Source organism: Clavelina lepadiformis, chromosome 1, assembly GCF_947623445.1.
Source record: "Clavelina lepadiformis chromosome 1, kaClaLepa1.1, whole genome shotgun sequence".
Taxonomy (NCBI): Eukaryota; Metazoa; Chordata; class Ascidiacea; order Aplousobranchia; family Clavelinidae; genus Clavelina; species Clavelina lepadiformis.
In genome coordinates, this window is record NC_135240.1 from 22592888 (window position 1) to 22609261 (window position 16374).

The 16374-nt window shown below is 33.7% G+C and overlaps 3 protein-coding genes across 4 annotated transcripts; 2 read left to right on the forward strand and 1 right to left on the reverse strand.

Moving 5' to 3' along the window:
* Window positions 1-994: 994 nt before the first annotated feature.
* Window positions 995-3025, forward strand: LOC143463418 (DNA-directed RNA polymerases I, II, and III subunit RPABC3-like). Its single transcript, XM_076961884.1, has 3 exons — window positions 995-1258; window positions 1804-1953; window positions 2361-3025. Exons 1-3 carry the CDS (start codon window positions 1118-1120, stop codon window positions 2526-2528), a joined length of 459 nt encoding a protein of 152 aa, XP_076817999.1. The 5' UTR covers window positions 995-1117; the 3' UTR covers window positions 2529-3025.
* LOC143463401 (KICSTOR complex protein ITFG2-like) lies at window positions 2793-7398 on the reverse strand. Of its 2 annotated transcripts, none has more exons than XM_076961875.1 (11): window positions 7028-7398; window positions 5902-6006; window positions 5194-5712; window positions 4962-5130; window positions 4721-4864; window positions 3969-4125; window positions 3798-3868; window positions 3575-3725; window positions 3290-3436; window positions 3020-3217; window positions 2793-2931 (listed from the first exon to the last, which is right to left on the reverse strand). In XM_076961875.1, the coding sequence occupies exons 3-11, from the start codon at window positions 5315-5317 to the stop codon at window positions 2857-2859; spliced, it is 1236 nt and encodes a 411-aa protein (XP_076817990.1). In that variant the 5' UTR covers window positions 5318-5712; window positions 5902-6006; window positions 7028-7398; the 3' UTR covers window positions 2793-2856. The 2 variants fall into 2 exon arrangements, with proteins under 2 accessions (XP_076817990.1, XP_076817986.1); XM_076961871.1 differs by having other exon boundaries at window positions 5855-6006.
* A 538-nt stretch (window positions 7399-7936) lies between these two features.
* Window positions 7937-15361, forward strand: LOC143465113 (26S proteasome non-ATPase regulatory subunit 13-like). Its single transcript, XM_076963281.1, has 11 exons — window positions 7937-8119; window positions 8193-8253; window positions 9298-9409; window positions 10536-10666; window positions 10790-10961; window positions 11135-11214; window positions 11318-11443; window positions 11641-11703; window positions 14275-14415; window positions 14550-14606; window positions 14767-15361. The coding sequence occupies exons 1-11, from the start codon at window positions 8022-8024 to the stop codon at window positions 14860-14862; spliced, it is 1137 nt and encodes a 378-aa protein (XP_076819396.1). The 5' UTR covers window positions 7937-8021; the 3' UTR covers window positions 14863-15361.
* Window positions 15362-16374: the final 1013 nt, after the last annotated feature.

The following is a 16374-nucleotide window of genomic DNA, read 5'->3' on the forward strand; positions in this document are numbered from 1 at the left end:
TTGAGGAAAAAGTCAGAAATTTTTTTCGTGTTCAAGTTTGATAAAATAACGTTTCGTTTTTTTCGTGTTCAAAATCGAATTTGCAGTCCTGTTCACATCATAGATTAGATATTACATTATATTCAAATGTCATGAAATGAAAAGTCTCTCTTCATTTCCGATTTAGGGGATTTTTCATGCATTCGAAAGCTGGTGGCCGCATGAGGTATGAATGACAGTTGTGGTGAGTAGATTCAACCCGCTATAAAATAAGAAATAGGCAATATATTTTCAATTTTTTTTATTCGGTAAACGAATTCATGTGCTACTCGCCTGAGCGAAATCTTTATAATCCAATTCCCAGAACGGTTGTAATTTAAAAAAGAATCATAGTGGACAATTTCTATTATTAAGTAGGCTATAAGCAATAGCAAAAAATCTTGCCACCCACAAGGTAACTTGGAAAAGAGCTATACTCAAGGCCAGAATGCATTTTATTGTTTATTTTTCTGCATTGTGTGTGGGGGAACGAAAAATAAATAAAGAGTGAACATCTGCTTTTTTAGAGATACATTTCTCCTTGAAGTTGGCATTGGAGTCATGGAGTACAGAAAGCACAGACTAGAGAAAACTCGGGTGCAGTTACCAGTATGCTTTGCACTGTGGAGTCAGCGTGACTCTTTTAGGAAAAGTTGTGTACTCTTGTATTTCTATATAGTTTATTCTGTGTTGATGCAATTTTAGCTTTTTTCCTATTCGATTCAATAGTATTGTAATTGATTAATTTTATACTAATTCACAAACTAAACGCAATTTTTGGTTGTCTAAATTCTGTAAATAGGCATACTCATAGGGTAATGACGAAAAATTAACGATTCGATTGCACAACTACATAGATGTACTGTAATGTAATAGCAGGACATTGTAGTTAGTATAGAGCATTGAAGTGATACCAAGTTGTGCAGGGCATGTAGGCTAGGTTAGCTACAACTGAAGGTGAAATATAAAAAAACCTGACTCATCATTTCCTTTCTCAGTGAATTAAGTACCTGATACTGTAATCAAACAAAGCACACAAAATTTTGCTTGCTTTCATCACATTAAACATATCAAGACATATTCTTCAGTCCTTGGAGAAATGGCCACTGGACTTTTGTTTGAAGATATCTTTGACATTAAAGATGTTGACCCAGAGGGCAAAAAGTTTGATAGAGTGTCAAGGCTACATTGTGACAGTGAATCTTTCAAGATGGATTTAATTTTAGATGTTAACACACAGGTAGAGTTAAATGAAGTTTTTGTATGCATTGCGCAAACTTATCATGTAACATGCGTTGCTGGTAATTGTTTGTTGATAATATTTTTCCAAGGATTTGCCAAACTGAAAAAGATTGTGATTCATGAGAATACAAATAATATGTAGACTTGGATATTCATGTTTACTTCAATCAAATATTGGTGAATGACTAAAATGAGCTTGTTTTTTATTTGATAAAATTAATTATAAAAAGTTCTTCATCTTTACAGTCAATCATACAATCGAACACTTTAAAGTTTTCTTATTGGTTTCTTACCTCATACAAAATAAAGCATTTAGCCCGCACCTGCAGATTAGTATTGTTGAAGTAACAAAATTAGTTGATATTTAAGATTCATATTTGACTTCACACCTTATTCGCAACTATATATCCATATACCCATAGCCCTATACCCAGTTGCAACCCTTACCCATTCTCCTTATCTTGCTTATAGTTGCGTATAATAACAATTTACTGGTAAAATACTGGTAAGTATTTGCTGATAATGGTGATTTTTACATTTCAGGTATATCCTCTTGAACTGGGCGACAAGTTTCGATTAGTTCTTGCAAATACTCTAAATGAAGATGGCACACCTGGTGATGGTGAGTTTAATCCACTTTGGGAGAATACACCATCCAGGGCAGATCAATTTGAGTACGTCATGTACGGAAAAGTAAGCAAGAGCAATCTTTGCCAAATTTGTAATCTTGCCCCAATTGGAAACTTTTCATCAGCACCAAACGTCATTAATACCTTTCCCGAGTGCATTGCAACAGTGTTGTGGTGACTCGGAATCTAAGCATTGCACTACCAAGTCAGCTTCTGCAGCCCCATATTGCTGTATGGTACTGTGTATGCTTGGATAGCATTTATTGCAGAGTTTAAATTTTTGAAAATGCTAATAATACTGTAAATCACTCTACTTTTGATCTACTTAAACAAATATATGTAGATCAAGAAACGACAAATGCAAACGATATTTACATATCTTTATAAATTAGATTAGTTGACCATCATCTGGACTTGAACAGTTGCTATCAGAATTTAGCCATTCACTTTGCAAAATATTCATTGTTGCAGGTCTATAGGATAGAAGGTGATGAAACTGGCGGTGACGTGGCATCCAGATTATCAGCTTATGTGTCATTTGGAGGACTCCTCATGCGATTACAGGGAGATGCCAATAACTTACATGGCATGAATGTTGACCAAAACTTGTATTTGCTTTTGAAAAAGCTTGCATTTTAGCAAGCAAGATTTGCCATGTTGTCTGTAGCAGATGGTGATGGAACACCAACCATGCTATCTTCGAAAGCATTTGTTATCCTCATTGATCGGAAAGTTCATTGCCCTTTGTATCTTCTGCTCATTGCTGTTTGCAATACTAGGATTACATTTAAGAGACTAAGCAAACTGTTTTGCAAGTACAAGCACTTCAAATGAACTTAAACAGTATCCAAAAAGCTGATTCATTGTATTTTTGGTTAATTCAAATGCTCTGCCAAAATGCCTTCCTCTGCTGGAACTTGGAACCGAGTCGAAACACACAATTACTTCCCGGATCATTACTTTGAGTTTAACTTTTCAAGCAATCATTGCTTGATGTGGGAACTTTTGTAAGAAGACAATTCTTTAAATATGATCTCTTTTCCTATAAGTTGGAAATGAAGTTATTTAATTAACATGACCTTTGAATTACAATAGACTATTGAATCTGCCATGTTAATAAAAATTTTTACCTCTTGTTCATTTATTCCCAATTCTGTAAAAACTTCTCTCATTTCAGCATCACCATTTGCTACAGTTAAAAAGTCCGTTGCCTTCAGAAACGATAATCTCACATCATAAAAAAGTGTAATCTTGTTGTGGAAATCGGCATAGACAAGGCATGGCAAGTTAGTTTTGCCATCAGCACTATATTTCCCAGCGCAAAAAGCCTAGAACAAAATGAAAAGTAGTTGCTTGTATGTGGCTGAGTCATAACAATGAAGCATTTTCTGTAAAAATACCTGAACATTGTCCTGAAACTGGTATCGAACAACATTGCGATCATGGTCAACTATATACGTCTGACCATCCCAAGCACAAACTATTACTTCTTCCCTGTTGTCTCCTAAAACGTCTACTTTATTGAGGGCAAACAACTGATGATCAACCTATTCATGGCAATATATAAGGTAAGTGAGGAGCAGTGCTGCTGTTAGCATACTCAGTAAGATTTACTGTGTTGATGCAGACTGTCATCTTGACAAATGTAAGGACTGTATACTTTTAAAGTAAAAGAAATTTTTTACCTGCAGTGACCACAACATCTTGTCTTTTTCCATGAGTTTCAAAGTTCCATCAAGAGTGCATAGCGCAAAATAACCTGCCATTTTTTCACCACTTTTTCGAATGTCTCCAAGAATTTTACATAACACTGATGGGTTTTGCAGCCTTGAACGACTAAATTATGATAAAAATTAATTCATGAAAGTAATGCGATGCTTCAACCATTAACAAAACTTCACCAATTACCTCGACAAAGGAGTATACTGGATGTTTTCTGTACAATGACTCAATCTAGATGTCGCATTATCAGCTGCATCCTGTATGTGAAGACACAAATAAAGAAAATGTTTTTGTCTGAAATGAAGTTTTGCCATGTCTATCATACAAAATGCAAATATATATGAACAGAAATAATACCCAATCAACAGACAGAATTGCATATGAGCAACCAGGCTGTGAAACCATAATGGTAGGTCTACCCTTTTCTGAAGCATTATGTAATGTGACGTTGCCAGCTAAATTACGCAACCGCCACCTTTGTAGGAGTATGAACTTTTTCTCTTTTTCATGCCACCTTCGTGATTAAATAAAGACAAAATTTTAAACACTAGACAGATTAAAAACTTTGATGTGTTGTGTGACATGTACAGTGAAAGCTTGTTAACCAACTTCGCTTAATTTTAGTTAACAAGTTCACCGGTCTCGGAAGTTCGGGTATAAAAATGCATGCAAAGAACTAATGATACCTCGAAGCTCTTCACCTGGAACTATCGATTAACTCGATTTTTGTGCCAATGCCAGAAATAGCACCCGTTATCTCAAAGTTAGTCAAAAAATCGTATGTTGTAGCATAAACCCCATGGTGATTTGCAATTATTTTGACAAGGACTCTTACGAACCTGAGTGGAGGCTTTCAGGACCCGAAAATGATCGTGATCGAAAAGACAAACAGGCGTTAATTTATTGCTGACAGTGCATCTGTTATCTCCCAGTTTGTGGTTATTTGCTACCAATTTTACCAACTGCAGATAATTAAGTTAATCAGTCCCTTTAACTTTTGATTAACAAGTTTCCAGTGTTTTTAGTATAGGTTATATTAACCAATATCAATTAATTAAATTAGCTATATGAATCAGACAAACTCCAATATTTAAATCTTTAGTATTCACCGGTAAGCAGAAACAGATTGATCACTGTGACAAGCAATCAACTCTTTCTTTTCATCTTTGTCCACATCTCCGATAAGAACATTAATTATATTTGCTGGTAATCTATCTTGCTTCAATGTGTATGAGACACCGTCATCTGTAGCGCTACAGTTCGCATTAAAAATATTAACCTAATCCACCACTATGGTTGGAGTAAAATTAATTCTTGTATACACAATAACAATAATAGTTGTACTTTTACCTTATTGAAAGATCAATAATGGAACACGGCCCATTTCTTGTAAACGCGATCACAGAGTCTTTTCCAACATTACACACGTCGCCAATTTCAACACATGAAATATCCCCAGCTTCATTAAATTTCCACCAAGGTTCAATGGAATTGCCCTTGTAGACTTTAAGGTCACCACCTTGACGTAACATAAAATATAAGTTTTATGTGGAAAGATTCTTATGGAGAGTGGAATGTATACCTTCCACTGCAACGACAAGTTCATTTTGACCATCTCCATCCACATCTCCTAATGCCATACATTGTTGGCTCACCTTTCCGCCTGTACTTAACTTGAGGTGATTAACAAAGGATACCGATCGCATGTTCAGTTATCAACTTTACAGTTATCTGCTATCATAACCTCTGTTTAAATATAGCAGAAAATTAAATATTACATAACGTAACAGCAAGATTTTCATGTTAAACAGTAACTTTGCTTTCGATAAAAAAGTAAAGCACTGGAAAAGTATAAAAAAAAATCAAGAAGAACATTCAACACTTAAAAGGCAGAAAGAAGAGTGTTGCATATCGTTGCTTCTGACAGAAATATATTCTTCAATTTGATAAAGATATCATTGGTAAGTATATTGTTAAATCTCCCGATCTCCTTTCTGAGATTGTTCCATCTTTGCAATGCGGATTGCTTCAATGGAATCTTTGAAATGAGGTTGTATTTCCAGTGATGCATAAAAATCTGAAAGTGCCTGTGTGTATCGCCCTGAGGAACCAAAATAACCACATATGTGTAATGTATTTATAAAACTTAATATGTTTGTGTTTACGGTCTCATAACAGAATTAAGAGCATTGTGAAAATTAAAACACATTCCTATTAATTATATTATTATGATCAATTTTCACCTAGTCGATAGTGAATGAGTCCCCTGTTGTAAAACAAAACCTCAGACCTTTTGTCCAAAGACAATGCATCAGTGTAATCTTCAACTGCTTCCTCGAAATCAACTCGAAGATACTTTATTTGGCCGCGGTTGTTAAGAGAATGGCTTACTATTCTGAAATATAGGAAAGCACTTGCAATTTTGTAACAAATCTTTTATGCTTGTGTACTATGTGTGCTTTATGTGCATTAGTCCCTATGTGCACAATGTTAGCAGCATTGCCATTTGCCGTTTGACAGCTTATAGCGTTTAACAATTTGTTCCTTTGTTTTTTTAAAAATCATTTAGCGCGATAAGCATTTCAGTGCAGTTAACTCAAAAAATTTTGCTTGTTATGTCAATTTTTATATATTTTTTACATTTAAAAATAGACTAAAACTTGTTGTTTTCTTAAAACTGTCATTGGGCAACATCATTTCAAAATTGTAGGAAGAGAACATCTTAAGTGAGCTAGGCTAGTTAACGCAATATAGTAATGCAAGTGCAACATATAAAAATAGAAAATATAATACAAGGCAATGCGACCACAGCTTGCACATGTAAGTGTTCTATATTATCGTGACAAAAAGTGCAAAAAAAGGAAAATTACATTGAAAACAAACCACACACAAGTATAATGAAATGTGACTCATAGCAGGCAGTAAGAGTGCTTATTAGGACACATGGCACACAAAGCAAACACAGCAGATAGCACACATAATGCTCAAGCACAAATTAGAGAACCTCCCTTAAACTAACAGTTTAATAACAAACAATAAATAAACAAAGAGTCCATGCTTGTTACGGGAAGCTGAAGGAATTTATTAAATTGGTTATCTGAAGTTGGTATACAGAAAATTATTTAACAATATAGCATATTTGAGAGTCCATTGTTAGTTAATATAATAATTGATGTGGTTCATGACATATTAGTTCATTCTAGTAATTTAAACAATGTTGTAAAACCAAAATGAGTAATGAGACAATTGATAAGCACAAAAATTCCACACAAAAATTGAAGTTTCGGACACTTTTTTTTACATGTCGTGATTGTGATTAAAGTTTAGGCTAATATTCCATCTTGTGTCCTGGGGTTATTTTAAAGTTAGTTGGCCTATGTGGTAAGAAACTTATTAAAATGGTAGGCTATACATACTTTATTACTTGTTCTTTTTCACTTGGCTGTTTGGATGTAGTGAATAAATCAGGAAACGCTTCTTTGCACTTATTTATTACAGATGAATACAATTCCTCGGCTGTATCATAGTCTTTTTCACCATATTTCAAATCAGCTTCTTTCAACAAGCAAGACATTTCTTCCAACATGCTGCCACAAATGTAAAACAAGTACCGGTAGTAGTAACAAGTAGCCTGCAAGTAATACAGGCTACTTCAATTTCTTCAAGCTAAAATTATTTTAGGGTTCTATTCTAATATGCGGCATTCTGTGCGAATTGTCATACATGATAATTATGTATATATGACAATTAAATCTTATATAACAATTAGCACAGTTCACTGTTCAGGGATTCGATGTCAAATACCTGCACGGTTAGGCAAAATGCCAAATAACCTTTTTAGTTTTTCTCAAGGGACTTCCCCTAATTCATGTACCTAATTTTTGAGCTTTGCTAAGCTATCAAGTTATTCTTAAAATTAATAAAATAAAGCATCAAAAATTGTTTTGTATTTTCTTTAAAGCACGTTTCATTCATTAACAGACACATAAAGTTTTTTATTTTTTAAATTATTACAATAATTTTTCGTAGAATAATTTTAGGAAAAAGAAAATTAAATCATATTAATAAACTGTAAACCAGGTTTAGCACAATGTAAAACATACGTTTGCAAAAATAAATGTTATGTTATGTTAAACTGTTATGTTATTAAAGAAATTATTACATAGAAGCTCTGCGACGAATGAAATTAACTAACATAACCTAGACAAACAAAATAATTATTATTTAACACCAGTTCAGCCAATATGTTAAAAAAAATAATGCTCATTGTCCAGCAAAATATTTCATATTACCGTAATGTTAAAAATGCTTTGTAACGTAGGGTATTAGTCTGAAATTACAGTGAATCACTACAGAGTGTAGGCCAGTAACTGTAACGCACTGTAGATTTAAAGTATATTTAAATAAGAAATGCTTAGCGTCAGTGATTACCTGACTGAAGGTAAAACAAGTTCTCCTGCTCATCTAACCGAGTCCTGGGACAAAATTAATGAATTGTACAGCAAAAAGTAAGTGCAAACTGAAGAAGATATATATCAACATTTTTTAAACTTTTACTAACCTTTGGAGTGTTCTTTTTAGATTATGGCATCAATTAACTACATTATTGCAATCGTTTGTAAAAGATGAGAGTTTTCAAAAGGTAAGCATTGTTCAAGTAATGATACATGTACCGGCTGGACTGCATGGTATGACAGTTTTCGCCGAGATCGAAAGAATAAATGAGTCTAGTGCAGAAGTGCACAACCAAATGACGTCATAACTGGAATAGCTAGAGTCTACTATATAATGTATCCTTTGGTTATGCACTTCTGCACTAGACCCGAATAAATTTTTTCATGTTACAGGGTTTCCCAATATAGCAAAACGTACATGGTACTAATGTATCACATAGCTATGCCGTTAGCTTGGCTACTTATGGAGCTAATGAGCTTCCTGAACTTACAATATTGATGTAAATGAAACATCACTCTTTCTTGCTGTTTCGAAATACACAAACTCAAACAAGAATTAATGTTTGTTCACTCCTACACAAACATCATAAGTTGTAATCCATACATGACCGCCTGAAGAAACTTTCTATCACTGGAATGTAAAATATCTAAATTTAATATTTCTTCATAGTTCTAAAGGATGCCTCAATCTTCTTCTTGTTTTCTTGAAAAAAAATTAATAGATTAAATGAATTAAAGCAAAAATGTATTCATTGCAAATCCATGTTTTTTTCGCTTTTGAAACAACCTGTAATGGCAAGCATAGTGAGAAAGCTAGCACACTAACAAGCTGTTTCTTCTTTTGCAGATTCATTCATACTTGCACATCATTTTGTCAAAGTCTTCTTTGAATATTATTAAATTATCAAAACAGTTACAGCACCTTTAATCACAGCTAACTTGTTAGACTCAAGAGTTAATGTAATTTTACCCTTTTTTATCAAACTCTTTGATAGTTGCAAGGATAAGGGTGGTCAATTATGGGTGATGCTGCAAGGTTGACAAATTAGAATTTTACTTCTCACTAAAAAGTTTTCTTTCTGTCAAAATATTGTGTAATTGGTAAACATGAAAATGGTTGTGGGGTGATGAACAGATCGTACCTTTTAATGGGAAATCTTGCAAGCATGTACTTTTGTAACAGTATTAAACATTTATATATCTAATACTACTTATTTGTATTTCTTGTTTAGGGAACGACGTTGTTGGAACTCTATGCTAATTTTATCACAGAGTTTGAAAACAAAATTAATCCACTTTCACTCGTCGAAATTTTATGCCCTTATGTCATCAGACAGTTCACAGGTTAATATGCGTAGATCTTAGGGATTGGGCAAGTCGAATTCGGGTACTTTATAGTCCATTAAGTGTTGGCATATTTCTGATTACTGGTATTTTCATTCAATTATTGCTTAATACTTGTTATCATCGTTGTTATATTTACACTCACAATCAGCTTATAGTTCACTTGCATGAAACAAAAATTAGGCAAATTGATTAACAAATTGGTAAGTCACTTAGGTGCATTTTGTCGAATACATTTTTCAACTGTTAATCTTTTCACCAATGATTAATTCTCATTACTACGCTCTTTATCATGGCATATGCTGGGTGTTGTTGAAAGATAGTATGATTAAAAATCTACTGATACCTAAATCATAAATCAATAAAGTTACAATGAATAAATTGATTGGAAGACTTACGTAATATGGCTTCATAAATATAACATGTACTTTTTATTACAATAAGTACAAGAAGTGAAATCTCTGTTTGCATTCAAACAAAACCTCTTTGTGAACCACTTTTTGAAAACAATTTTGCTGTCTTGTATTTACCCTGTTCAATGTGCTCTCTGCTGACTTAAGAATAGCATAGCATGTATCATACCTTTTACAACACCTGTCTCAGCAAGGTATGTATGCATGAACCTTTAATTAAAACAAAAATGGTGAATCTGGGTCTAGTAAGGGACAATGTAACAGCAAGAAACTGATGCTAATATTTTTATATTCATTTTGCTGTTTCTAAGATGCTTAATGGTTTCATTCGGTTTCATTCGAACATTTTCAGCCTATTATTGTTAGGTTCAATATCAATTTGTATTATATTACTCTTCATTGATTAAATGCAAAATTGCTGAGTGTTTTTATTATGATTAACCGATGTCACCATAAACAAAACACATAAACATCATATCAAACACATTGACATCATAAACAAGTACTCGGACTCGACATTAATTAGTTTTTGTCCCAATCCCTACTAATTTTGCCCTTTTGTTGTTTAAACTGTTTTCTGTATTCCATGCTGTAATTTAATTTATACATACATATGATTTTGGTTCTGACAAATCGCCAGTCATGAGTACTGCTTCAAAGCCTATTAAACATATTTTTAATCAATCTTTATGTTCACATCTGGTGCTGTATAGATTCAAAAGAAGCCCTGGACTTCTTAGAGAAAATTAAAGAGAAAACAAAAGGATATGAAGAGGCTAACATATTATGTTTAACCGCTATGGGAAGTATTCACCTTCTTTTGAAAGATTTTGATAATACAAAGGTTAACAGCAATGAAGTTGTTTGCTAACATTTACAACCACTTTTCTGCGTTAGTTGTGAGTTTCTGGGTGTTTACACCAGTGTAGAATATGACTATAACAAAATAACTTGAAATAATTTTCAGAAAATTATGGAAGAGTGTGAACAAATGCTTGACGCACTGCCAGGTGTAACAACAGTGCACAGCAGATTTTATGAACTTTCCAGTAATTACCATCAAATACAGTTTAACCACAATGAATATTACAAAGATGCATTGCGATATCTTGGCTGTGTGGAGCTAGATAGTATACCAGGTAAAGTTACTTCGTGTGAAAGGTTTTTTTAGGGTCGGAACAATTTAAGCATGAGATTCTTAATCAGATACATTTTAACATAGATTATTTGGTAGCAGGTTTGTTTTAGTCTATTCTAATTTAAACAATTTGAGTCTTGGACCTAGCGCTAAAATTCTGTTAAAAATTTATAGTCACGGAACAGCAAGAACGAGCTTTTAATCTTGGACTCGCCGGATTGATAGGAGATAAAGTTTATAACTTTGGAGAATTGGTAAGCTAGTTCTTGTGTAATGACAATTAGATTGCTGCCTATATACACGCCACCTTTGCCATTTTTTTAACAATTTTTTCAAATATTTTTACTTTGTTTCCAGCTACAACACCCCATCCTTGATTCATTAAAAGGCACAAACAAACAGTGGCTCATTGATTTATTGTTTGCTTTTAATAGTGGCAATATTGAAAAGATGGATGCCCTTAAAGGGTATTGGAGTGCCCAGGTAAATAATTAATTAATTAATACTGCCCTAATTGTTATCAATATCTGTTTGCATCTTCACCTTAGAAACATTATGTAAAGCAACAACAATACACAAACATTATGTCGCCCTAAAAACAGTATGCTTTTAGAAGTATGTTTTTCTTGAAATAGTATGTAATTATGCTTATGCAGTTATTGAAGCCTAATTATTTTTAGCCTGATCTCATTGCCAATGAAATGAAACTTCGACAAAAAATCATGTTGCTTTGTCTGATGGAGGTAATTATATTTTGACGTTCTTAAAGATTTTCACTAAAGTCTGTGTATTGTTATGAATGCTTTGGTGCAGGGGTCACCAAACTTTTTTCACAAAAGGCCAGATAATCATGAATACTGATGATCACGGGCCAAATTCCCACTTTGCTCAATAGGCTACCATACAATAAGCTCATTTGTGATTCAGTGAGACGGGCCGGACAAATTAATCTTGCAGGCCGGATCTGGCTCGTGGGCCATAGTTTGGTGACCCCAGCTTTAGCGTAACCAATTTAGAATATGCATACTAGGATGTTTCATTTTTTCACCATTTTGGAATTTAAAAAAGCTTGGGGTCTCCCTAGGCGGTATTTTGGGCACAATGAAAGAATCTAAACTTTTTTTTGATTTATGACGTCATTTTGAGGTTGCACCCCCTTGTTGAAGTTTCAGTGGAGGTGCATTTTTCTAATTTGGCGATATCTTGGTAACCGATTGAGCTAGGGCCATTATCAAGGTGTCAAAAGATGCAGAATGGCTGGTTTCCTATAACCACTCAATACATGTTAATTGCATTTTCGCTCTAGAAAAAAAGTTATTTGAGAAAAACCTAAGTTTTGACATATTTTGTATGCAAATCACAATGTAGTTCTCAACCGGACCTTTATTTTGCTTGGTGGTGATTGTAAACTTTTAGATTGGCCTTCGCCATGAAAAGTAAGCAAAATATTTTATATGTAAGCTATACAAACATATATCTAAAATAAACTTAAAATTACAGCAGTTTGTGTTAATAACTGTTACATCGGTCGTTCTGGAAAGATCGAGTAATCAATCATGTTAAACTAAGACTTTGATTTCTACTTTAGCGTCACTCTACCGTGTAAGAACAGTTCCATAAGCCAAATAACAAATGGTATTTTTTATTCAAATTTATTTTTATTCTTTAAACTAACAACAAACAACAGTTCATGTTAACCTAAAAATTTACTGTCTTCACTAATTGTTATCCATATTGCACAGGTATGCTTGCAAACGAAAATCAGTACGCCTCAGAGTAGATTTGTTTTCACGAATTTTCTCCTGCAGAATATTTTTCAACCATCCAATTTTCCTTTCATTGCACCTATTATTGTTTTCAATGGCTTTCCAAAATTCTGGATCAACATCATCTGAAACAATGCAAGGAGCTTGTTTGCTGTTCAATGTGAAAAATTGTTTTAAACCAGCATTACGATTCATAAGCAAGTTATTTACATCGATGGATAGCGGCATGGAAGAGGATACTAACAGCCTCGATTGGGTAAGGTGGCACCTCAGAATAAACACTTAAAGCCACATTTTGGGGGTCAAGCCATTGTGCCGCATAATCCAAGTAATATTTCATTACCATATCAGCAACATCTGGCTGGATTTCTCTATAAGCAAGAAGAAGGTCGCGTTGGAAAAGAGTAAGAAAAGGACCATCACAAGCTTTTGGATGCAAATGTATCATTACAAAAGAGGGTACAAAAATTGTTTCATACATTGTTTCAGTCTATGTACCCTCTTTTGTAATCATGCATTTGCATCCAAAAGCTTGTGATGGTCCTTTTCTTACGTACTGATTTTCGTTTGCAAGCATACCTGTGCAATATGGATAACAATTAGTGAAGACAGTAAATTTTTGGGTTAACATGAACTGTTGTTTGTTGTTAGTTTAAAGAATAAAAATAAATTTGAATAAAAAATACCATTTGTTATTTGGCTTATGGAACTGTTCTTACACGGTAGAGTGACGCTAAAGTAGAAATCAAAGTCGCAGTTTAACATGATTGTTTACTTGATCTTTCCAGAACGACCGATGTAACAGTTATTAACACAAACTGCTGTAATTTTAAGTTTATTTTAGATATATGTTTGTATAGCTTACATATAAAATATTTTGCTTACTTTTCATGGCGAAGGCCAATCTAAAAGTTTACAATCACCACCAAGCAAAATAAAGGTCCGGTTGGGAACTACATTGTGATTTGCATACAAAATTTGTCAAAACTTAGGTTTTTCTCAAATAACTTTTTTTCTAGAGCGAAAATGCAATTAAAATGTATTGAGTGGTTATAGGAAACCAGCCATTCTGCATCTTTTGACACCTTGATTATGGAACTAGCTCAATCGGTTACCAAGATATCGCCAAATTAGAAAAATGCACCTCCACTGAAACTTCAACAAGGGGGTGCAACCTCAAAATGACGTCATAAATCAAAAAAAAGTTTAGATTCTTTCATTGTGCCCAAAATACCGCCTAGGGAGACCCCAAGCTTTTTTAAATTCCAAAATGGTGAAAAAATGAAACATCCTAATGCATACTGCAGGTTAGTCTTAATTGACGTCCCATGTCTGAATGAACCAGTTGTTAAATTACTGCTGTTTAGTTGTAATGGTATCACGACAGTTTAAACCCAACAATTTTAAGAATTAGGGTTAGAATTATTGTTTGAATTGTTGGAAAGTTAGAAGGGTGTGGGTTTGAAATGTTGGGTTAGAATTATCAGATTTGAATTGTTGCATAACCCTTGTAATACATTGTTTCACCATTTTTCTGTTGAACTTTAGATCACATTTGCTCGACCAGCCAACAACCGACATATTGATTTCAGTGAGATTGCTTCAAAGACCGGAATACCGATCGATGAAGTAGAAATCCTTGCTATGAAAGCAATGTCTCTTGGACTAGTACAAGGAACAATCGATCAGGTAATATGAAAACAATACAATTTTCATGATGCCTGTTTCTGAAACCTTTTTTCTCATGAGTTAGAATGCCTAGTCATATAGTATTCCATATCAAGGTATGCATTTGTGAAAACCTTATAACCATTTTTTTGAAGGTGGAAGAAAAGGTTAACATGACATGGGTGCAACCTAGAGTTCTTGACAAACAGCAGGTATGCTATGAAAAACACGTCTAATAAAGCACACTATGTAATTGTGACATTACACACGTCACATGGCCAGCTTCGTGACGTTGCAGCACTTTTCTAAGCTTAGAACCACAAGTATGCATTTATTTAATATACTTAATCAAATGATCTCTTAATGCTGCAGATATCAAAAATGAAGTCAAAATTGGAAGCTTGGTGCTTAGATGTGAATTCAATGGAAGCAACTGTTGCAAATAAAGCTAGTGATATTCTGACATAATGTTGTAAACTTTTACCACCATAGCAAAGCTTTCACAGAAGTTTCAGGTGGACAACTATATCGTTGATACTCAATTCCGCTTTAGTGAAGTTGGAAGCTTAACTTTTTACAATGAAAGTCAAAGTCGCTTAGCAATTAGCAAATGTCATTTTTGCTGTTTTATGTAACTGGTATTGTTTACTTTTTGTCCGTTTGCTCGATTATAGCTTTTTAAAATGTAAAACGAAGGTTGAACTTAACAATCTTTGATTTATTAAAGTTAACATGTTTGAATGTTTCCATTTAAAAATTAGTAAAAAGCTTTTGATAAATGAAGGCAACTAAACTAAAACACTTCTCTAAGTTTAACTTTTTATGCTTCATAAGTAACATTTGGCATATGTTACTATACCTCATGCTGCCCAGTGGGGAAAGCCAGCAGTACATCTTAGATTTGTATGAACATCTGCTACAATGTAATGTATGTGCTGTTGAAATAAACTGAAATGTTTCCCATTAACTGACTTTGCTTGATTGAGGACAGCATTATTCTGAAATAATTATAATAAAATAAAAAAACATTTATTCCCCACCTAGGGTCCGGGTAAAGGTTTCAGTGCATCCCTGATTGTCATCATAAACTTAAGGAAACTAATTGGTAATATTTTATTTATATTTTAATTTTGTTTTGTGTCTTTATTTGGAGCTGTATCAAGTTAGACAGGGTTGTGAATTAATTACTGAACCAATTGCTGAACAACCGTAACCGTGTTCATGACATCATATTACGTATCAAGAAAAATGTCTTACTGCGTTACATAATCTAATACAGTATGTTTTGACATGGTTCGTGCAGCAGAAGTAGCGCAAGACAGTAAAACGTAACCATTCGCAAGCAGACATAGATGTTCAGACTGTATCGTCGATGAGTTGGGAATTATTTTAAGTTTGTACAAGCTTGTTGTTAAACTTATGTTGCGATCATTGTTTAGAGTAGACATCCAGTTGGCCAAGGAATAAGATGCTGAGTAGAAGAATAATAAGAAATAGGTTCATGAAAACAGGAAATCGGTGAAAATGAATAGTAGAACACAAACCGCAGAAAGCATAAGCCAAACATTGCCAAAGTAATATGGAAAGCTGTAAAATTGGGTTATTCAACCACTTTAAACTTCATTCTCATTTCACCATGATAGTGACTTCGTTGCATAGGTCCGTTATAAGCAGTGTACGTATAGTAAATGAAGTAGTACTGCACTTTGTTATTATTTTGTTGCTACTGATTCTTGTTCCCTCATACAAAGTGTTTTCAAAGACTAAACCCATGACAGAAATAATACGGAATACGTACTTGACAAATAACAGGCACCATGTTCCTTTTTTGTCATATATTTCGACCAAAGTAGTTTAACCTGCAATAAATTTTCCTAAATCTTTCCCTTGCGCCGCTAAAAAGAAAAATACGAATTTTGTGTAAGTAATAAATTGTTACAGACATTTAACAAACCTATTAATGTAAAACGGAAAAGCGTG